The 26,059-nt window shown below is 26.8% G+C and overlaps 1 protein-coding gene across 1 annotated transcript in view; it reads right to left on the reverse strand.

Moving 5' to 3' along the window:
• The window catches only part of unc-13-4A (BAI1 associated protein 3), a 118,357-nt gene that overhangs the window by 24,277 nt on the left and 68,021 nt on the right, over positions 1–26,059 (reverse strand). The window contains exons 11-15 of the mRNA XM_075369588.1: positions 23,512–23,660; positions 19,659–19,761; positions 16,058–16,165; positions 13,940–14,014; positions 11,613–11,714 (exon numbers count right to left, since the gene is read on the reverse strand). Of these exons, the coding sequence (XP_075225703.1) occupies positions 11,613–11,714; positions 13,940–14,014; positions 16,058–16,165; positions 19,659–19,761; positions 23,512–23,660 (537 nt within the window). The remainder of the gene's footprint in view (positions 1–11,612; positions 11,715–13,939; positions 14,015–16,057; positions 16,166–19,658; positions 19,762–23,511; positions 23,661–26,059) is intronic.

A 26,059-nucleotide genomic window follows, 5' to 3' on the forward strand; every position in this document is an offset into this window, starting at 1 on the left:
CTTATACTAATATATATTACAGAGTTATTATTCTGTTATTTATCAAAATTTACATTTTTCAATTGGAGAAATTAAAAATTTTAATTGATTAAATTACTTTTAAATAAATTCAATAATTAAATAAATATTAATTACTGTCTGGTATAGTGAACTCTACAGCTTTGCTGTTTATTTATAAAAATGTTCAATTAAATTTTTATAAAGGTATAGTTTAGAAACTGTGCAATGCATTTTTAAAACAGTTTAATTATGCCAAAAAATATGCTAAATTCATTTTTGTAAATAAAATGTGATAAATACAAATGTTTAAATCAATGGTCTTATTAATTAAAATTTTAGAGATGCACGTTTGATTTTTACCTTTTATTTGTCTCAATATACTACTTTATTACATTACCTTCTGGCAACTTATGACTAAACACGTTAAGTCTGTGTTCTTCTCTGTTGGTTATAATTTTTGGATATATTTGTTATCTATAATCATCTCAACTTACAATGAATAAATCATACTAATAATATCCAGAATAATTATGTTTCAGAGAACATTAATGTGCTATTAAGTTGTATAAATAATAATGTCTTCTGGCACATAGCATATTGAGGAAGGAAAATTCATACATTAATTGGAATAAGAAAAGTAAGATTAATAGTTCTGTTCCAAATATGTAACTTAAAAAAATATGGTAGATTACAAGAGAATTACTTTGTTTTTGACACTAATAGTATATGTCTGATTTGTAATTCATTATAGTTAGACTCAGTTAAATCCTCTTTTTTTTGTAAGGTACTGCTTCCAATGAGGGCACATCACCTTAATAAATATCTGAATGTGTGGGATAGAGAAATGAGCTATTTAAAAAAACCAGTTCATAAATAGATACATTTTCCTAATAAATGATGTTTATAGAATTGTAATTCATGCTTTGAGAATCAGAAATTTAGTGTTTTCTAATCAATCAGTTGTTATTAATTTCTAATGTTCATTTTATACATAATTCATTTAGTATTATGATGTGAACAATCATTTTTTAGGTAAATAAATATCTTAAATAAATAAACTATCTTTTTTTGTTATATAGGAAGAACAAATTTTTCCCATGGGTAAACTCCCATCAAAGTACACAAAACAGCAGAAGGGCAGTAATGGCATTAAAGTATGTAAAGAACTATATATAAAACAGATTAATTCATCATGATTTTGAAATTTTATGGTGAATCTTGGCAGCAGCATTATTATAGGAAGGGATTTAAAATTTTGCCACCAAAATATAGATGGTTTAGTCTCATAACTCATGTGAAATCATGTCTCATGATGACCTTTGTGATAATATCTCTGTCTATTAGAACCTAGACATTTCTGAGTTTAATTCCTGATCAGACTTGGGATTTTATATACATTAAAAATTCATTCTTATCATAAAAGAAGTATTTGTGTTTAGGCATTAGCTTAAGAGATTAAATAAATACATTTTTTATTTTATTAAAACATTATTAGTATGAAGGTATAAATGTATATTATTTACAAAAGAAAGACGGCATAGTTCATCTTTAACAAAAATCAATACCATTATAAATTTATTACTAAATTTATAATTGTTCCATCTTGAAAATAATATAGCTTCTCTTATGTAAACTAGACACTTCACAAATATGTTAAAACAGCATGATGAAATGTGACAATAGTTTAAAAATTAAATATCAAACTCTTTAAATAATATGGAACTAATTTTTTCAAATGGGCTCTCAGAGCTCCTAGCAGCATCTTCTTTATTGTAGTAATCGATAACACTGTTATTAATACTGTCTTAAAAAGGTTAGGAAAACCCTAAGCTATAAAATCAAATTTTGTTTGTTCATAAATTTCACATTCTTGATTACATTAAGATTCCTGATTTTGTCTGGTGTGTGTAACATACAAATTGTGGTCAATGCCTTTGCATATGTTTGTGAAGTGATTTACAAAATTTAATTCAGTTGTAGTGTTTAGTGCCTCTATGTATTCCTTGAATCTGAATATAAATGTATGTCTCATTTGTCAAATGAAATATTTACTGCATTTTAATTAGTATACTACTGGGTTATTCATTTCATTACAACTCTATATGATATTTTTGTATTTCATTTGTTGTTTTGAAAGTGACACAATAAAATTCTTTCCAAATTCTTGCAATTGTTAGTGAGTTTTTAGAGTGCTAGTTGTTATCTAATTTTTATCACTGAGTTTCTCATTTTTTTCAGTAACTTATGTAACATACTGTCTATAAATATGGATGTCTAGCCAAAAACATGTACTAGGTGTTTTGTTGTAGTGAAATTATCATTGTAGTTAGCTGACAAAGGTATTGGATAGTACAACATATATATGAAAGCTGCATCTTTTTTCTGAATTAAGTAATTATATGGGTTGTATTGTAATTTTCTTGTAAATTCTAGTCATGGTTGTTGTCTACTTTGGATGTGGGAGTATCAAGAAACTTAAGTGATTTATTTGTGTTCATATTCTTCAATACAATGTAAACTGGAATACAATTTATTGATATCTGAGGAATGTGTGATTCTTGTTTTCTTTGTATAAGAATCACGTCATCAACATAGCAGTACCAACATAATGATTTGCCTACATTTTTCTCATTGTGTGATAAGTGAATTTTCAAAGTGTTTAAAATGTTTCTTTCACCTAGGAGATTAGAAATTGATAGGCCTGGTTGAATGTAGTAATTTTACTGCAGATGGCATTTAATTGATCATCCCATGAAAACTTATTTAACAATATGCTGAGGAATTTCACATGATGGGCATCAAAAATACTATCAAAATTAAAGTACTATCTTAGATAGGAATACTACCAATGTAAATGCAATGATTTTGTACATATTTAAAGTTATATAACAACAATCTATCCAGTTAATAATTTTAGAATTTTCTAATCCTTTTAAGTACATATTTTTGGATATTGATACACTTCTGCAGAGAGGATTACAATGAATATTTTGAGATTTTTGGATAAAATATTAATAAATAAAAGTAAAGGACTACTTTGCTTTAGCACTTTATATTCTACATTTGGAGTGAAGACCTATAACTAATTTGGATGTTCTTATCAAAAAATAAAATTTTAACTTGCAGTTTGTGGTTGTTCAGGTATGACTGTTCTCTAATACCAACGTAACTAACAGTTTTCATTAGTAATAAGTTCAAAATTGTAAATTATCTTAATTTAATAATTTGTGTTTGATACTAGTATTAAGGTGTTTACAGATATATAGTAATAAAATTTGACATGAACAATTATATAATATTTGACACATAAAACTAAAATATACTCCTTAAAAAAAGTACAGTCACCTTTCATACAAGAACTTACAAATAAAAAACTCTTTACTGATGTAAAACACTTTTACTTATTTGAAGAAATTATATTTTATGAAGAAAATAACTTTTCTTTAAAAAGTTAATTATATAATTTCTTTTTTACTAGTCAATGACATACAGGATAAGTTTATTTACATCAGAATAGCATATTTTTTATAAAATATTTTAGTAAATTTATTGTAATTACAGATTCTAAATAAACTACCACAGAAAAAAAAATTAAAGATCTTTTATTATCTGCCTATGATGATTCATAGCTTTCAACTTATTATTACATGAATTATTCTAAAATTTCCATGCACACTAAAAGCAACATCATACAGAATACAAACAGTGATCACATACTGCAATAGACAACTTACCTTTAACAAAACTATTTCAGTTTGTTAAATTTATTATTGTTAATTACCTTTCCGTACGTTATAACACATGCAAAAAAAAAAACTGACAGTAAGATAGAAGAAACTTTTAACTGTCTAATTCACATATTGACAACTGAAAGGTGTTTGTTGACACACCCCTATTTGTTCTTTATTAAAAAAAACATAAAAAAAAAAATAGTTACATGAACAGAGCGGATAATTTATTCAATGACTGAAAACTTTCATTTCATGTAACAAACCCATTACATGTGTTATGAATTTGAGACAAGTTTATAGAATTTTTTTTTTAATATTAAATTGTTATTTATTACTTTAAAAGCAATAAACTCCATACAGGAAAATACGAAGCCTGGCTTTACCTAATCAATTATAAATAATAAAAAGCTGTTAAAGACTTGTATCTTTTCCAAATTTTTTTATGCAATATGTTTTACAAAAGTTATTCATTTTACAATTAGAAAAGAAAAACAATCAATTTTTCAAGTTGGTTGTCTTTACTAAGTACTTATGTAATTTCCAATATAAAAAATTGACCTTTACAGATGATATCTTTGTGCAGTTTTTGAATACTTTGGAAAAACATTAGCCTTCTAATGCAAAGGGTTCGGTAGTTAAGAGCCATTTAAAAAGTACTGTTTTCTTTCCCAAATTTAAATGTTGAAGTCCTTCTATTAATTAAACAACAAAGAAACATTTTTTTACTTGTTTCATTTTTTCTTGTAATAGTATGTAAAATATTGAAAATTGCGGTATAAAGATTCAACATTAAAGTTAGATAAGATGAGTATAGCTGTCATTTTGCATAGAAAAAAAATTGCTGACACTTTTTAATGCTGACTTAACAGTTCAGTGCTAAAAAATTTCATGAAATCTTCCATTCATATTGCTAGCAAGTGTAATTTTTAATTACAATTATTACTATTCACTGTTATCTAAAATTTCTCCTTTCTGAATTTTTAAGATATTGGTGGTCAACCTTTGAATCATGTGTCAAATAGAACACCTTTTTTCTATCTTCTGTTTACCCTCCAGAACCACCGTAAGGTATTTCTTCAGAGGATGATATGTATGAATGTAAGTGAAGGGTAGTCTTGTACAGTAACAGCTAGACCATCCCAGATGTGTGTGGTTAATTCAAACCCAACCACCAAAGAACACCGGTATCCACGATCTAGTATTCAAATTTGTATAAAAGTAACTACTTTACTAGGATTTGAACCTTAGAACTCTTGATTTTGAAATCAATTGACAGAACACCTGTCAGCTAGTTGTATAACCTAGTGAATTACTTTATTTCTAATTGAAATTTGGTAACAAAAATGATTTTTTTTGAAAAAATCAGAAGAAGGGAAGACCATGTGACAGTACTGAATATTTAAACAAAATTTCATCACAATCTTTTTTTAACTTCTAGATAAGTAGCTTTTGCTATTAAGATTATATTTATTTCCTTTGACTGTAATTATAAAATAGTATAAATAAAAATTTAATATTGTTTTATGTAAATGATTCTATTATTAGTAAACAAAAAACCCAATGTGATAATATTTTATTTCCGTTATCAAATGTGTTGTTTTTATAAAATTTAAAAAAATATGTTTGGCAGGAGGGTTACAAAGTTTATTACAATGAGCTGTCTAATGATTTTTGAAAACTTATTGGCGTTGGGTTGAAAAACACAGACAACTGTCTTAAGAAATCTTAAATAGACCATTCATAAACTCAGGTAAGGACAGGCAATCAATGGTTGCCTGTCGAATATAATAAAGTAGTACATTTTAATACTAAACAAAAAATTAAATTAAGGATTAGTAACTGTCTTTAATTTATTGCAGAAGTTTAACAATCACATTTTAAAGAAGAACAATTTCTGTCAACTTTTATAGATCTTTGAAGTTGGTTTAACAGGAGTAAAATCCTTAAACACCATCAAAAGTATAACACATAATATTTACACAGAGTGCATTCTAAACAACATATCTACATAAATGTGTCAGTGCAAAATATTATATGATGCGATAAACAACATAACTACTAAATAATATTAATATTCATTTAAATACAACAATACTTTTATAGTTAAAAATAAACTGTAAATTTAAAAAAAACTTTTACAATTGCAAATAAAGTTTACTAACGGTGTTTTAACCAATTAAAACCAAACTGGATATGAATAACTTGTCTGAATTTTTCATCTTCTTTGGTGTATTAAAAAAATTAAAGTTTCTCTGCTTCATTAAATTTTAAAACTACTTCTGGCTACAAATTTAAAACTCTTTAAGAAGAATTCTATATAATATTTACATATTCCAAACTCATATTAAAATAATACGATTATAACAACAGAATTAAAAAAAGTGAACAGATGTGTAATAAAATTATCTAAAAAAAAACAACATAATTCAAGCAATTGATGTTTATCAATTCTATTGTAGACTTAGATTGGTCTAATAACTTCATCATTCAAGTTAAGGCTTTATCTTACTGTGATCATTTAAAGCACTGATTTTACCAAAAATATCGAAGAAAACCTTTTTCTTCTTTTTTCATTCTACTATTGTATTAAACATTTGTAAATAACTCAGATTTCTGCTAACATCTCTGAAAAGGATATATATAATAAATGAATAGCCACACTTAATATGTAACTGCCTAATTAAAAAAAGCCATCAACAATAACTTCAACTGATCCCAGTATGGAAACAGCAGAACATCATTCATTGAGGATAGTCACAAAGTTGATTGAAAACACTTTTAAGTACAGTTTTTTAAAAGCATTATATAGTATATTTTGATTTGTCATTTTTAAATCAAAGATCTCACTTTTCATATGTTCCTCATTAAAATTTATTAGGTCATATAAATTTTATTTTAGGTCAAAAGAAATAATTAGGTAACTACTACAGCTGTATTTAGCTTTATCAACATTAATAATGTACTGTAAAATTATATTTTTGCTAATACAAAAATTTTGTTAACTAGAAATATTTTGCAATTAAATTTTCTACTGGTGATCTCAGCTTTTAATTACCTGAATTTACATACTAAGAGATCCTTTGTTTATAAATTAACAAACTTTAAGATAATCACAACCACAAAAATCAACATTTTACTATATACATAACACATAAACGAATATTTACAACATAAATAAACAGTATTTACAACTGCACAACATACACATACGTACATACATACATCCACGAATGATTGGCTAGAGCAAAGAAAAAATATTGAAATTGAAAACAAAATTATAATGTTTTAAAGCATAAGCCAGAATAAGCAAACACAAACTATAATTTTTCTTTGTATAATCAACAATAATTTTGCTTTTATAATTGAAACAATATGTATTAACTACTCTATGAATATATTTAAACAAATATTTTTAAAAATATAACAGATATAACAGTGGTAGTTTTTATGTTAAAAGTGCACAGCAGCAGACTTCTAGTAATTACTTATGTTTAAAATTTAACTGTATGTATAAGTATACAAGGGATATTTATAGAGCAAAAATTGAAAGCATATTTAAAATGTTAAAGGTTGAAAATAGATTTAAATGATTCTATTTTGGGATTGAATTATAATACTATATATCTTCATCTTCAAGTCTAATCACCACAGACGTCAATGCATTTGGTGAGCTGAGAATGAGGTTCATGGTTCTGATGTCATAGAGCCTCTGTTACCTTAATGCCTTAATAGTGTTACCTTAATAGTGTTCATTAATCTGAACCTCATCATTGCCAAGAAGAATGTTAAGAAAAATTATAATCAAAATTTACAACTTTGTTCTTCCAACTATGTAAACAAATAATAGCTGATGTGATAGTACTTTCAAAACTGAAATGTTTTTCACACTTTCAGTTGTTCAAAGTATCAAAACTTTTAAATGTACCAAGGTGTAGAGATGAAAGCAGTTATCAAGATGTAGAGAATCATAAGATTTCATAACAAAGGATCTGCAATCCTTACACATTTTGTTTTCTATCATCTAAAAATTTTTTCAGGATCTTCCATTAGAAATAGGTGGTACTTATTGTTTCTCTTTGAGGCAGAAAGTCAACAAGAAGTATCTCCTTCCTGTCCCAGAAGATGTCACAATTTTTTGGTTTGATGCTGAAATTTTGAATTTTTTTCCCATTGAGAATATGTATACATATTTTTCATAAACAGAAACAAGTTGATCAGAAATTTAAATTTCAGTTTCTACCTTTATACACAGGATTGAATGACTGAATGAATTTCACAATAAAAGTTTCTGTACCAAAGACTTGGAAAACGCTAAACATTATAGACTGCATCAATTGCATATCAGATAAAAAAATTTTCTTTGACTTTTATTTGCTTCTTTTATTTATTTTTCAAATGCTGCTACTGCAGCTGAGCTGAATAATTAGGGTTTTAACAAATGCCAACAGGATTTAAGGCAGTTATGGTTGAAACCAAATTTTATAAACCAGTTTCCATGGATCACGAAGTCAAACAGTACATGCAGTTTTGCTGCCCTCTGTTGATATTAATCAGTTTTTAAATTTACTCAGATATGATCTTAGTGCCTTTACCCTATCCAAGTGAATTAAATTGGTAGCACCGTAGCAATGAGATTAGTAGGGGATCTTTAAGGAATAAAAATTTTCTTTCTTTCTTAATAATTTTTCCATTCAATTGTTAACTGAAGTTACAAAACTACATAACTAACAAAACTACAGTACGTACTATAACAACATTATTTAAACACATAATCAATGTAAAAAAATTTCTATCATTAGAGGGCCTATGTAGTAATATTTTTTAAAAATATTTGTCATATTGAAACTGATCATCATTGGAAAAAAAATGTTCAACTTTTAAACAATGGATAAAATTATGTTTTAAGTAAACATAAACACTAAACACTAATTTGTTAAGTAATCTGTAACAAGATTTAAGTACAATTGAAATGATACTACCATAAGAACAGACGAAAAGTAGAATCCTTTTCATTTATAACTTTTTTAATTCCTACACATGTTTCTTCCTTGAATAAATTGAAACTCTCAGTAGTAATACAGAAAAGAACACGATTTAATATAATATAAAACTCAATTTTTTCCAGTTAAGTAGTTGCACTTTAAAGACAAGATTTTTCTCTTGTGAGAAATACTGTATCACAATATTACAAACAAATAGAATACATCAAACAGAAAAATCTTACTCAGTTTGCACCATTCTATGTGAAAGTTTTACAGCTACCACTGATATACAACATGTATGATATAAAAACAAAACTGAGCATTAGTTATACTAATAACAGTAAAAAAAACAAAAAAACAACTGAATAAAATACACACAAATAAATATTTTTTTTGCACTATTTTACATACCAATAAAAGAGATTAAAAAATAGTAATATATTTAAAAAAATCAGTATGCAACTATTATAGCATTAGGCTAAATATAAACTCAGCTTATAATATTTAAACTAAACTACAGTTTAAATTATGTTTAAGTAACAAACATTTCTAAATAGCATCAACAACTTACTTGAAGTCACTGGTTCTATCCAGCTTTACTATACACTATTAAAATGTGTAGTTCAATTAAATTTTGGCAGTGAGACCAGTTAGATATTTCAAATAAGCATTTTCACCATATTAGGTAAGCATATCAATTACTAGATACATTGATTATTAATAAAATATTTTGTTAATCAGAATAACATAAACAAACTAAAAAAGGTTAACAAAAATTGTATGTATGATTTATAGACACTAACTTTTTGTTTTGTATTATAGAGCATCAGAAACAGCATTAACATAATGTATTTCTCCAGGATTATTTCTTAAAATATTAATTATAAAATATAACAGAGAAAAGTTATATTTACATGAAAAATGAAATGCAATTATTTGTTGGAAATAGGTAATTACATTTCTTAAATTTTACACTAACAATAAATGTTTTGAACAAATTTTGTACTTCATTATTTGCGAATAAAAGTCTTATCGAAAGTGAAGTGTTTGTGAAATGTTTACATGGGTAGCATTTAAAATGAAATTTTGGTACATACAAGGTTTGTCTGAAAAGAAACCAAACTTTTTAAAAATTATTTTATTGGTTTATTACACACTTTAATGAGATTTCTTCCCTTCAGTCTAATGTCTTGCATTATTGATACACTCAGCATTTTTTCTGCTCTTAGAATCCGTTTTCGCATGCATTTTGTGGAATAGCATGGTCTTGTACTAAATATTTTTTTTTTCACTTGTAATCTTTCCTATGAAAAAATGTCTGTCAGAATGACTTTAATTTTCATAAAAAGGAAATTTGCAATGAAAGCAATCAGCTGAAGAGGGGATTTCACCAGTTTTATGCTTCACTAAAATCTTTTGAATGACTGCTAAAAATGCAGTAATGGTGTGGCACCCACATTTTTTTTCCACACACTTCATACCTTTACATTAGTTCTGTCTCTAACAAATCACACATTACTTCCAAGCAAATCTCTTCATTGATGTTAAGACCATATATTATTGTACTCATAATGTATGTGTTATACTTCATATTCCAATCAAAAAGAAACTTGTTTGGGTGACACTGAGATACTTGATTTGAAATGATGATATTGGATTATGACTTCATATGGTACTGCATATGGCTTCTCCTTAACTTTCTTGCAACATTTTCAGAGTTTCTGTAAATATGTTGCCTAATTTGAAAATAAATTTTTCATAGTCATGTTACTTTTCAAAAACACAATTTTTTATATCAGAAAATTGTCCAAATATGAAAAAAAAATCACTTTTACAATGGAAATGAAACAACACAGAATGACGTGGGCAAAAAAAATGATTTTTTTTAAGTCCCACTCTTCAGTGCCACTATCAGAATAGTGACACTTAGCTATTGTTTTCTTTTTTCAAACCTTGTGTGTGTATTAATAAATTAAAAACTAATTTAAATATAATATCCTGTATATTTTTCTAATTATTATGATTGTGATTCATTTATTAACATAAATTAATTTCCAATTAACTTATTATATACCCATAAAAATTTAACTAAAATCGAATAGATATTTTTCATTAACAAAATCTATTTTATAAAAACAAAAAGTGAAAAAAATTAATCAAGAATTCATTAATGCCACCTTTGACAATAAAGTACAAAAAATTCTGTTCTACATTTACAAACCTTTATTAATCTGTAGTAATAGACATTTGTTGAAATCTTTAGGTAAACAATAATGCATGCAAAAATAACTTAATTTTAATTAACTGCAAAAAAATTCTACTCAAAAATCAAATCATAAAAAAAAATAAAAATATTAAGACCAGAATTCTGTAGTCCACTGTTTGTTAATTCTTTCATTTGGTCACAGATAATGAAATGATAAAGCTTTTAAATATTTACTATTACTGGAGATAGTTGTGTGTTGAGGTACTAATCTCTGTTCGCATCTCATACTCCCTCATCATCCAGTCTGTGATATTATTGGTTAGAAGAAAGTTTTAAATTTTGGACTTGCCTTGTAAATTTTCATTAACCAACTAACATTGTTCTGTTAGCAAAAAGTAGTTTATACAGCAAGTTTAAGGATGAATATTTCATAACTGACTGGAAATATTTAAGAAATTTAATGAAATTTCTTTGGGTGAAATTTTTAAAAATATTATGTTAACAATGGTATCTGATTGTAATAAAACTTAGGGATAAATTTATTTATTATATTGTTACTCGAATAATGAAAATAAAAGTTATCAACATATAAGAATTTAACATTAATAAGTCACAAAATATTATCTCTACATTGAAAAAATTTACAGTTTAATTTGGCAAACAATAAAATAAGGTATTTTAAGCGAGGATTACCTCATCACTAGTTTTGTAAGGTCCAGTGTCTTCATAATAACCAGTTTCCTGAAGCTTTTGCTGAGTAAGTTGTGCATAATATAATGATCCACCACATATAATCTAGAAACATAATTTAATTTAAATGATGATGCATATTTATATATGCATAAAAATTATTTATTCTAATAAATGATATAAATTCAAAAAATTTATCAAAAAATATAAATTTCAAAATATAAAACAATTTCAAATAAAATAACAAAGAATTAAAAGAATGTGTTTTAATGTAATAGATATAAATTTAATACCAACTAAAGGTGTGGGATACTACAAAAACTAATTATTGGAAATTAATATGGTAAGTTTATTAATTACTGTGTTTTGCTGGTTTATATTACATATAATATTAAATATAAAATTGAAATTTCAATATAAAATTGAAATAATAACCTAACCTGCTGAATGGTTAAGAGCTTATTAATAGTGATTATGGTTTTTTTAAAGGATGAATAATCTAATCTTGTGAATACATAGAGAGCAATAAAGTAATTTACTAGAAAAGCAAATAAGAACATTCACAAAAAGGGAGTAAGATGAATGCTTGAATGAGAAACAAGTTTTCACAGAGTGTTTTTAATGTGACAAAGCTTACTGTTGTTTTTTGCTTGTTGGCAACTGATATTCACTCCTCTATTTTATCCCCACTGATTCTTCACAAAACATATCTAGTCAGAATGGATCACTTGTTATACAAAGATCAGCTGGGAGCAAGCCTTCTCGGCAGCTGCATCAGATCGTCTGTTGATTGGGATTTCTATATCGTTAGGAATCCAGCAGCATATACACAAAATAAAACACAAGAATTGTATTATGAAAAAGTTGGGTTTAAAAATTAAGAGCCCTCTGAACTGGATGATGTTGCTAATAAATCCATAAAGTGACAAAAATAACTGATAGATAGCATTTCATTTTCATCAAATATGCTGGAATTAGCTGTTCTGTTATGGAAGGACTTGAAAATCTATACAGTGAGACTCAGGAAATGATCCTTATGAGGAATGGAGTTTATATTTTATAAGAGAATTACACGATGACATTCGGTGTTACAGACTAGATTAACAAAAATTTAATTTTTAGGAGAAAAGTTTTACAAAATTATTGAAAAAATAATTATTTCTTAAAAATACAACTTTTCAAACCTTAATTATGTTAAAAATGACTTTTATAATTCTAAAAGCATTCTTATCTTCTTATTACATAAAATATCAGTTTTTGCACATACTTAAAACAACTTTTATTTTTATTTTTTACAATTTCTTTAAATTAATACTGATCAGTCACTAAGTAGCTGGTGATCAGTCAATATCACTACTAAAAAATTCAGCAAACTGCATTCTAACGTACAACAAAATAAAAAAATAAACTTTTTTTGTTGTTTAACCTACAGTCTCAGTTCGACCATTCCTGAGATGTGCAGTTAATTGAAACCCAACCACCAAAGAACATTGGTATCCACGATCTAATATTCAAATCTGTATAAAAAGTAACTGCCTTTACTAGGACTTGAACGCTGGAATTCTCAACTTCCAAATCAGCTGATTCGGGAAGACGTGTTGAGCACTAGACCAATCCGGTGGGTAGAATGCCATAAACTGGACTCGTTATTCTTAATTTTGGTATTGTGCAGGAAATGAATCATGGAACATTAATTTGTTTATTGAGATTTTATTTCATCACATCCTTCACTTCCCAGGACATTTCTTCGTGAGATTCCAGATGTAGCAGAACCATAGTGTTGTACGGATGACAGGTTATTATTGTATTACCCAAAAGCCATTTTTAACAAATCTGTTGAGGAAAAAACAGTTGGCTTATTTGAAATATTGGTCAGAGGAATTTCATATTGGTGTTATGGTAAGTTTTCATTAAAGCAATCCATATAAATAATTAAAATTTGTTAAAAAATTTGCTACACAGTTGAGGATACAAATGTAGACTCTCCATATAAGGTCCAAGGAGGTTCCACATCTCCCTAAATTACTGTTCTTTTCTAAATTAACCATTTTTAAGCAAATTTCACATCTGATGATTACATGATTATAATGCACTGCTCTTTGTACTAAAAACCACCATTAATAATTTCAGCTATAATTACATACACACAACTATAATACTTGAGTTTTAACAAATCAAAGTTACTTATTTTTGCCTAAAATTGTTGTGATAGGATGAAAAAGTCATACATTAAAGTTTTGGTAAATACTAAAAATAATAATTTTTATAAAACAGTAAAAAGAGTAGATAAATACCACTATTTAAAAATACATTTGTAGGTTAATACTCACATCTATTAATTTCATTAATAAATTATAAGATCCAACCACATCTGGCCAAGCTAACTGTCGCCAAAATTCTTTAATCTGTAAAATAAGTACATATTTTTCATTATATTAACAGGAAATTAATGTAAAAACAAGTATGATAATGTTAAAAATTTTAAATTATGAGGAAATTCTGGAAGTAAAGATACACAGGCCAGAAAATATATCAAAGCATTTTTCATTTATAAAAAAAATCATGAGCTTCTGAAATTCAACATATTTTTCTTAATGTAATGTAAAATAGTTTATCATCAATTTACAGCAGATGTTTAAAATTTAAACCTAATATTAATATTTTTCTTAATGTAATGTAAAATAGTTTATCATCAATTTACAGCAGATGTTTAAAATTTAAACCTAATATTAATAATTATTATTTCAATATAAATTTTAAAAAGACAATCTGTGAATAGTGCTGGTTTGAAAAAACTCAAAAGACTTCTGATTTAGAGCTTAGAAAACTATATTATAATTGAATAATATAACATTAACATTATTAACATAAAATATAATATATATATATATATATATATATATATGTTATATTTATATATACATATACATATATATTTTGTTGCCACATACATGCCAAGCTTCATATCAGCGAATGCATTGCTAGCAGCTCAGATGTCAGTGGGTGTGCAGTATATGTACACACCTGCACAAGCATCACTCCCACGTAGTAGTTGACCATGCAGCTCTCCCACCACAGCAGCGTGATGGCTCCATCACTCTCAGGCTCCAATAAAAGAGCAAACACCAGAGCGAATTTTCAATTGTCGTCGATCACTGCATGAAGAAGAAGAAGAAAGAAGTTCCCTGGCCAGCTCAACGTGGGACTTCCTGACAGATGCCAATATCCCTGCCAGAGCAACAGGCCTGGCCGACCTGAGCCAAGGGAGCCGCTGGACACGGAAGCTACCTTCCCGTCCCAGCTCAACAGGCTTCAATTACCCTGGGTAATGTGGACTGCTTGGAGGAACCATCTTGGCTGCACTGGCAGAAGACAATGACACCGATCTGACACTGCGGGCCTCTGGCCAGCCACCACTGCCATGCTGTAGTGGGGACCCAACTGCCACAGAGGGGAAGCTTGGTCTGATTCCAATGGATGAACTACAACTCCCCAACTACAGCCGAGCTGACATTGCCAGTGACCAGCTTCCGGACCCAACAGCCCTTTGCAGAGCTACCTCACAAAAGATATAAACAGCCCTTTTCAGGGCCACCACTCTAAAACTCTCAAACCTTTTCAAGGGTACCACAAAGTTTTAAACAACCCTTTTCAGGGCTACCACAAGGTTTTAAATTGCCACGTGCCATCAAAGCTATTCGGTGACAATACACACACACATATATATACATATATATATTACTGAAGAAGCTATATTTTAAAGTAAGAAGTAATATACCCTAGTTACATTATAAATAACATTGTAAGTAAGATGGTTCAACCATCTTCATAAAATTACATTTTACATTGCTTTTTCTTAGCAACATAACAGTAAATCACAAATACATTCTTCATATAAAAAATTGATTATAAGTACAAAATTTTTCATTTCTGAAAGCAATTCCTATAAAATTCACGTACTTCACACCACAAAAACACCAAAAAAGATAAACATTCAAAAATAAGTTTTTGATTGAAGAAAGAAATCATGAGTAGCATGGCATTATTATAGTACAATAATCTGTTGTTATTTTACTCTGTGATTTCAAGTAATGCACTCACTTCTTGTTACTATACACTAATGAAATATAAGCAATTAAAGATTATATTTATTGTATTTTTCTATTTGGAATCATTATAGAGACAGAAAAACAATAAATGATAACAGTATTATTGGGCTCAACTGTTAAGTGTTTATTAATACATCAGGATTTACTAAATACTTATAAATAAAAGTTGCTTAATTAATGCTTAATTTTCTTGTTCGTAGGACATATTAATTTGATTTTACTTTACCATTAATAAATTCATCTACACTGACTTCTTGCTTTTTGCTATAATCGTTGAAATATATCCTTGATGAAAAACAAGGAATTACTCTAACTAATGAAAAAAAAATGCAGTAGTACCTGGTAAAAACAGGCACTTGTGTCAACAGCTGAGGTACTATGTTTGACTATAAGGTCACCAATACAAAATCTATTAAGTTCCATCGCTTTCTTTATTCTATGCATTGCCTGTGGAGAGAAACAATAAAATATAAGTTAAAAATAAGTAAAAGGTGGATTATAACATGTAAACTTTAAGAAATAAACAAACTTTTTAGAAGCTTTTTTCACGATGTAAGCTAAGCTTTGAAATATGGACGAATGTACGTAATATATTTTTCCAAAGAATTTTTTTTATAACATAGCATATAACATTTAATAAAGAGAAAAAGTAACAGTTTATTTTTAATTAAAAAAAGGAATATAAGCTAACTACTGATTTTACAGTAGTATTCAGATAACAGAGCAGTAACAATGTTCAGTAGGCCACCGGTTAAAACCCTCCTTTACTTCAGCAGATGTTCTCCCAAATCTGATTGTCATTTCAAATTGTTTATTTTTTAAACATATTTTTAATTTCTTTTTTATTAAAGAAATATTATAAAACCAGTGTAATAAAGTTTATGTGGAAAAGTTATGTCTTTAAGTTATTATTATTATTATTATTGTGTAGTAGTTATTTAATATGAGTCATAATAAATAGATCATATTTTTAGTATAGCTGTTTTTTTTTGTTATAAACAAAATTGTTCTTTTTATCCTGTAATTTTTACATTACAACCTAACTTTATAGTCAAGTAAGAAAGTGTGTTATATCATAATTCTCTTCATAATCCCAATCCAACAAAAGAGAACTAATCCTAATCCAATGAGAGAGAAATTATAATTTACTACATCCATATTGAGATCAGAATTATACTGCAATAAATGCAACAAACGAAAAAACAGACAAAATTAGATAACATTTTTCAGTTTAAAGATTATTATTCTGTTTTAAGATTACCACCACCCTATAATCCTTAACTAATTCTTAACTTAATCTGGATCTACTTTAATGTGAAGACAACCCCAGGTATTAGTGTATAGATTCATTTACCTTTTGTCAACTGATCCCATTACTTTATATTGAAAACTAACAAGGAATGTGATAAAAAAAAGTAGAAATATCTTTGCTGTGACAGGAATATTTTTGATAATGTTGTAAATATTGATGACTGTGAATCAGATTTCATGGATGGTGAACAAACTTATGAAAACTTACAAGGAGTTATTTTTCTTGCATTAGAACCTGAAATGATTAGCAAACCTACATTACAGATTCATTTTGGTGATTTTCTTCTAAATATAATAATAGTAAGTGAAAGAATTCGCTGTTTAAACAATAATTTAACTAAAAAGTTGAATTATTAATAATTTTGTTAATTATAACAAAAACTGTATTTATAATGGCTAATAATTAAAAAGCAGTAAGAATATCCAATGGTGTTCAATGTAAAATAAATTCCCTAAGTTGGGAACACTGATGCGGAAGCCTAACTTCACAAAACACTATTTATAACATGAAAATTGCTAAATAACCGAAGAACAATAACCTCACATTACACACACAACTTAAAGAATGGGTGTGGTCAAGCAGTGTAGCCATAACATAAAAATAAATAAAAAATTCCTTGCATTTGGTTTAAATTGCTCGCTATTGCATACTTTATAAAAATAAACTGCTTAATTCATTTACAATTTTTTACAATAGATTAACAGATTTTAAATTCTGAATTCATAATTGTAAATTTAATCCATGATTCCCATCAAGCATAACTGGTTCTGGTGGAGAAAAAAACACCTGAAAGTTTCTCTATATAAAATTTATTCTCAAAATAGCATTTATTAAAACTTTATATCAGAAAACATCACATTTGTTAATGGTAATACTAATTTGATTGACATTATCCCTCCATGAGAATTACATGCTCAGCATGTGGCATAAATCTAATGTTGTTAAACATTTTTGAACTTTGATCTTTCATCACATACACCATGGCACTGCTATCAAGAGAACATTTTTTGTTAGAGATTTATTTATGTAGAACAATTTTGATAACCACTTTTGAATAAAATTTGTTATTGTTGAATCTTTAGTTCATTCAAGCTATTACAAATTTTAAATATTTGAATTCTTTTTGCAGTTATGTAAAAACATCAGACGTACAAGTAATAACTACAAGCATCATCTGTGTTTTAACAATTGTGATGTACAAATATTTTATTAAAGATATACCTTTACAAACAATCACAGTATACACTTGATTTTTTTTTTTCAATTTTGTTTTTTTTTTTTAATTTACCTTGTCTTTGGGAATAAATGGATAACCTAAATTTTAATACTGTAATCACCTTTCTTTAACATTTAAAATAGTTTTTTTTTTTTATGAAATATCAAAAACATACAATTATTCAGAAGTAATACAAATTATGGCACAACATTTAAATTATTCAAATTTATGTAACCTGTATATAATCTTCCATCTAATTATAATTAAATATAAAAAAAATAAAATCATTAAAATTATTATATTAAATAAAATGTTGAATATATTTTTTATACAATATAACAAAGCACTTGTGTTAATAAAACTTCTTCACATGGTTGTTTTTATTGATTGTAAAATTTCTTACCAAAGAAAATGATTTTTAATGAATTAATCTTAAGATAAATGTTAGGTAAACTATTGTAATAAACAAGTGAAATATAGTTAAGGAAATGCCTTAACAGTAATATTTATACTAATATTACAAGTTAATGACATGCATATAATAAAAATTAGTTATACGTCTATAAGTTATCACTACCAAAATAAGTGTATAAAAACTGGGTTGAGAGCATAGTATAAATACTGTACAGAGTAATAAAACAATATATACTATGGAATTAAAAAAAAAGGACATCTCCGTTACAGAAAATTACAGTATAATGCAGAAACTTGCAGCACTGCAAATTCTTTTATTCAATTATAATGTACAAATTTGTTTACCGAACAAATTTGCATGTTTATTACCTAAACATATAAGTGCGATTGTAAGGTCAAAAACAACACATTGCAGAAACAAATTATTTATAAATCTCAGTGAATATTTCATATTTTCGTTACAGGACGCTTGAGAAGTATGGTATATTGTGCTTCGCTGATGAAAAAAGGTTTGTGTAGATTTCTGTGTTGGTGTTAATGTCAAAAAAATATTATTGGTCCAATGATTAATATTCTTGCTAATTGAAAACTTGCTCCAAAAAAATGTAGGTTTCCTTAATTAAACTTGTTAAAAAGTGTGGTTCCACAATCATCACTATTTTCTACTGACATCATTTGTTCAGTGTGGAAATAACACTGTTTAGCCAATACACATTTTGATTCAAATGACAATAAGAAATGTTCAAAATTCAGAGAAGTAATGATGGCAAACTGTAGACACGATATACGGAGATTACAAAGAAAAGTAAATGACATTCCATTCCAAGCATTTAAAAAATGAAAATTATAAGTACATGCAAATCAAAAGCAGAATATTTTTTCATGAGCCATTCTGTAGTTATTTTACAAATACACTTTAAGAGTTTTTCATCTCTACTAGCTCATATATATTTAGTATTTAACATAAATGATAATGTTATTATAGTTCAGATATTTACCTTAAATTTAGCTAGGTCTAACCATTTATCTATAGCAGGTTCAAACCATTCATAATATGAGGCCACTGTTAACATCTTATGATCTGGTAAGTGAGTTCGAAGGCTGTAAAAAAGTAATAAATACTGACTCAGTCTTAATTATACTGTTGGAAGGCCACTTACTACAATAAACGTAGAATATCTGAGTTAGATTTAGTAATGTGTAACATTATACTATTAATGGTTTAAGTCCTTGCATATGCAGTTGATTTTATATGATTTTGAATGCTAGACTGTGGATACCTGTTCTTTGTGGTTGGGTTTCAATTAACCATGTCTCAAAGAGTGGTTGATTTGAGTCTGTTCCAGACTACATGTTTACTGGTACATATACACTTACATTGCCAGAAGTAGCAATTGAATTTGCTTACAACACACATACACACAACACACACACACACACAACACACACACAGATCTGGCGGTAGCTGGAGATCTGGTAGGAGAAATATATATATTATTAATGCAAACCACACATTGAAATGTGTGTACTGTATAATAAAAATGTCTTATTAAAGCACTGAACAAGTTAAAAAGTGCTATGTAAAAAATTTCTTTCTATGAATGTTGAATGGATAATCTCTGTTATAAGAATTTGTAAATAGCAATTTGCTATGACTTCCTTGAACGCCTATTTAATTACACTTTTTAAATGAAAAGCACAAAAAATTTTATTTCATTAAAACTTCTGATATTTTTATTGAATTATTATTCATTGTAAAAATTTTTTTACAATGTGAGGTTTAAATTAAAAAAAAAAAGGAAAAAAGGTCTGAATCGATGTGTCTTCCCCTAAGGTCCAAATATTTCATTAATTAAAATTTTATTTTTTATAACTCTGGAACCAATGAAAATAAGTACCACTTATATATCGTTTAAAAGCTCTCAATGAGGGCTTATTACTGCAGTTAAGAAAAATTCCAAAATCCAGTTTTTTTTTTGGATTTTGGGCTTTATTGGACACTTTTGGTCCAGTCAATTGCAATAAAAAGGGGAAGTGCACAATTAGATGTTACAACAGTCCTAAATTCAAAATTTCAACATCCTGTGGCTAATTGTTTTTGAGTTTTGCATATGTACAAACATCACGCCGAAACTAGTCAAAATGGAATCAGGGATGGTCAAAATGGATATTTCCGTTGAAATCTGAAATCTTTCGTGAATCACAATACTTCCTTTACATTATACAAGGAAGTAAACATAAGCAACATTATACAAACATTTATTATTACTTTATGTAAGAAAATTATTGAATTATTTATGTAAGAAAAGTAATAAGGTTTATTTAAAAAGAAAATCTATTTTCTGAAACAATGGAATGAATCAGTTTAAAATAATTATTCACATTATTTCATATGTTTTAAGTCCTAGACATTGATCTTTAAAGTTATAAAATCATCAGATTAAGTTAGCGTGAATTATCTCATAAGTTATTAGTATTTGAGAGTAAAGCACAATATAACAAATTTTACCGTATATTGTTTGATTTCTTGGTTCTGATCTCTATCATATCTATATATTTTAATTGATTAATCTCATATTATTGCACCAAAGAACTTAACAAAAATTATTTACTTTAAAAAGGTTATGATTTAATTTTCAATAAAAGTTAGATTTTTTCTAACATATACAGAATGCATATTATTGTCTTAGAATATTAACATACTTCTTAATACAAACTAAATAATTCCCTTTAAGAAGTTTAATAATCTAAGGATTAAGGATTTCTTAACTCTTTTGTTGTGAATTTGCATGTTTATTACTGAATATTATAATTTATAAACAGGTCTAGTGTAACTGACAGTCAAATTTGCTTGTTTCATGGATATATAATAATGCTTCTTTTCTTTACAAGAACGGTTAATTAATTAAAAATTTTTTAACTGATAAACTTGCTGATAGGAGTGCATACTTTATTTCAGAAAAAAATATCACTTATGTAATACTTAATTTATAGATGATATGACACCTTTACTATCATGTTTTTATTGTTGCTTCTTATAAACTTATACAAATATATTTGCTTCTAGCTAACAAATATATATATATAAATTTAGAGCGAGTTAGGTTTGATCACTTTTAGTGGGATTACAATAAAACAGGATGTATAACTGAAAATCTAAAACTCATTTAGGATAAAAAATACACCATCATTTAGCTCTGTACCAAAAAGAAATAAAAAACAGACAGTAGGTGTAAAATAACATATTTAATTTACCACAGGACCAATAAATCTGGAATAAAACTGAAACAACAATTATATCTGTGAAGTCTACAATTCAGATATTATAAAGATTAAAATCATGTAGATAAATAGAGAACAAATAGTAAATACATATGATAATATCTTCAATTAAATATACATAAAACAAACAGATTCATCTCAGTATCCACTTTATAGATGTGACTAATTAAAGATCAATAAATTGGCCAGCACTACAGGAACTTAAACTTTAACCTATGATGACGTTTGAATAAAATAAAAAACTACAGGTGTAATTTACAACAAAATATTTCATTTCTTTATCTTTAAATGAAATATGTTGGAATTCTTTGGAATAAAATGTTAACAAGACAAATTTTTTGGGTAGAGATTAATCAAGTGAAGTCATCAAATTCAGATCTTTAGACAGCAATGTATGATAAGACAGATTATAAAAGGGAAATGGTTACATTAAGTTTACGTTAAGTTAGTTTAGTGGATTAGTGGACTACGATGAAAAGATTAACAGAATTTTTGGTAAAAGAGTTATACACTAATTCAAGGTGAGCCAGTGGAAATTCAGGAGTAAGTACTATAATAAAAAAGGGGGCCTGAAGATACTATTACAAACTTGGTATGAAATTATATTCCTATTACGATTCTTAACTAACTCTATGTTTGAAAGTTTAGCACTTTAGTAGTATATAAAGATAAGGATTTAAGTACGTAAAAGGTGATGAAAATGTAATTATAATAATATGGTTTGGATGCCACACTAGGGGAAAAAGAAGAGATAAGATTGTAGGAAATTATGAGCTGCCAGAGAAATTGAAGAGAAATTTCATACGCCAGGACAAAAGCTAATAAACAACCTTTTTTTTTTAAAAAAAAAAAATATTTTTGTAGAAACAGTTATTCATGAATGAGGCCTGGAGATAAGTGATGGATTACATGATGAGCCAAACAGATTTTTCTAAAATGAAATTATTAACTGTTTAACAGAATGAGAGACAGATGTGAATACTGATCTCAATTTATGATAAAATATAAGTTACGTTTAAGAGGCTTAAAAACTTGGAAAAAACAAAAGATTAACTGATAATAAATAATGAAGTATGATCTAATCAAAGCTTGAACAAATGGCAATATAGAAACTGCATTAAATTCATGAACAACAGAATTAATGGATCACTTTAAAAAGGAAACTATTAAAACAGAAGGGAATACAGGCAAATCTTTGAAAAAAGATGGCAAGAAAAAATAAGAATTAAAGAAATATAACTGAAATAGGTAAAATAATATTGTTGTATGTACAATCTTATAATAACATATAATGTTAACATTTTGAGAATGGTGACTAACATTAAAACAGTGAGAGAGGCTTTGCGTGTTAAGAACTGCAATATCATTTGACGATATTGTTATTGTAGCTAAGATACAAATAATTTAGAAGAAATGGATTAATGCTATGACAAAAATTCATATGTTGTAATAAAAAAATGAAAAGTAATATAATACTTAAATCAATTAAATTAATAAAAATATACCGTACATCTAATAAAGAGTAACAGATAATAAAACAAATATAAATAAATTTAAAATGAGCCAGACTTTGCAAATTCTTGAACAGATAAGTAGAGCTCAAAAATAGGAGTCCCAACTTCAGCTCCAGGAGGTAGTGCCGGTGTTTCGCCACCTAATTCAGATGTTCTTAAATGTTGACAGAGAGTAGTAATTTCTGGTCCTAATTCATTCACAACCTGCACAAACAATAACAAAAAATAAAAACCACAATTTTTTTGTTTAATTTAACTTGAATATAATTTATGTTTGCACATACTTTAAAAAAAAAAAATACAAATATAAAAACCAATTTAGGTAATTGAAAACATTCAAAACAAAGATTAATTTTAAAATGTACATAGCTACAATTATTTTTCATTAACTGAATATCTTTCATCTTATCCACAAAAATTAATATATTGTCAATTGATAACTACATTGGCTGATAAAAGGGCTGTATTAGGGAATGTAGTGTGTATGAATATTGCATGTTTATGCTGTTTAAAACAGATGTATCAGATAATTAGATGAGGATAGTTATTTTATACATATTTTAAAAGCATGTTTGTTATCTGTAGATGTTTTCGGTATTTCATTTGTAGTATTGATATTTAGTAGTAAAATAAAATAGGTTTGGGCATAATTTCTTGTTTTGTGTAATTTTCCTTCAACATACTGAAAATAGAATAATATTTTTTCTGTCTGTTTCTCATTATGTTATATGTAAGTGTTTATGAAGTGTTGAACATTTTTTTGATTAGGAGAATAGAAATAAGTGAATCCATTGATGGAGTTGATTGAGTGTGATATTTGTTGTATTACAAATAATTTTGTTTTGCTTTACCTTAAGTAAGGTTATGATTTCAGATATATATTTGTTGGTTTTCAATTGTGAATTTATGTATGGGATTTATATCTTTCATTTTATTTTTAAGTTGCTTTAAGTTTTTTATGTATGAACTGTTTTACATGGGTTAAATATGTATAACCTAATGGTTTTATCGTTGGTTAGCTAGTTTGTACATAGAGGCTTCAGTGTAGTTGATGGTTGAAATTGGTGCATCTGGTTTGTGTATTCTGAGTTATACTTTTAACGTAGATTATACTGGGTGTATCTGTTTGTGTTATAACTATGTGTTTTGTGCTATTTAGAAAGTGTTTGATTTTTGTGTGAAATTTTGATCTAATTTTGAATTTTATTTCAGTGTTGTTTTTTAACAATATATTTTGTAATTTGGCATGGCATTATGTATTACTCTGAATTTCCAGTGTCAGCTTTTATTTAGACATAAATTTCTTTATTGTTTTCATTTATTGGTGATGCTTTATTCACAATGTTTCGGTTACTCTCATTTTAAACTTAAAATTTCCAGTCTTTTATTTATTTATTCATACAATAACAATAGGCTGTTGACCAATAAAAGTTACTATGATAGATTATAATAAATTTTGTAGCAATGAGAGATTCTATGTTCCTAACCGGGACTGGAACCTGGAACCTTTGGGTGAAAGGCACAGACACTACCACTTCACCATGGTGATTGGTATATAATTTGTCAGAAAAAACACAACTATTAAAAACGCTTTAGTATTTCATAGTTAATTTTTTTAACTCTTCTTTAATTAGATCATTATAAAATGTAACAAACAATTACAGAAATATATGCCTCTGGATTTATTAAATCCTTTTTTAACTCCTTATTTTCTACAGTCGATTTTAACGAGCGACTTTTGAAATTTGTGTGCTTTTTGAATAATTCAAAAACGTAAAATCTGTGGTATACTTTTTCAACTCGCAAGTTTTTTTTTTTAATATATTCATTTTTTTTATTTATTTATTGGAATAACTATACTTTAGCTAATCAGGATTATATAAGAATTAGCTATTAGGAATTTAATGCATTAATGAAATAATGAACGAGCATTAATGGAATTAATACTCATACTATACAGATATTGTTTTAATGAGATTAAATATTCATCTTTTATTTATACATGTATTTAATTAAAGAAAGTTGCTATGTTCATAATTATGCAGATAATGTTGAGTTTCATAAGACTTCTGTAGTTCTCATTTTAACACAAAATATACAATAAGTATACCAATAACATATAAGTTTCATTATACTACAAGTTAAAAAAGAAAGAAAAAACAAGGTACATTGTAACAAATTAAATAACAAAATCAACATAAAAAATACGTACAATATTAAAGAACTAGCCTTAAAAAAATCGTTTTTGAAATGTATATTCTGAAGTACCATAAATACAATAAATTAAAGAATGCTGAAAAAAAAGGTTAATTTAATTCAAAATATTAAAAAATATTATTTATTATAACAATTTTATCTGAGTTTTAAAATAAAACTGAAACCAAAATAAATTATATATTTTTAACTGTCAAAAACCATGCTATAATTTTTGCACATTTAGATAATACAAGAAAAAAATTACAAATAAATTCATATAAATATTATTGAAAAACAGTATGAAACATCAACTGAAAATGTGTAAATTGTGAAAAATTAAGCAAATTTATATTTCAATCACGTTTATATTTGTGTATGTGTAATTAACAGCAATAAATGTGCTTTTT

This window comes from Lycorma delicatula, chromosome 6, assembly GCF_047948215.1.
Source record: "Lycorma delicatula isolate Av1 chromosome 6, ASM4794821v1, whole genome shotgun sequence".
Lineage (NCBI taxonomy): Eukaryota > Metazoa > Arthropoda > Insecta > Hemiptera > Fulgoridae > Lycorma > Lycorma delicatula.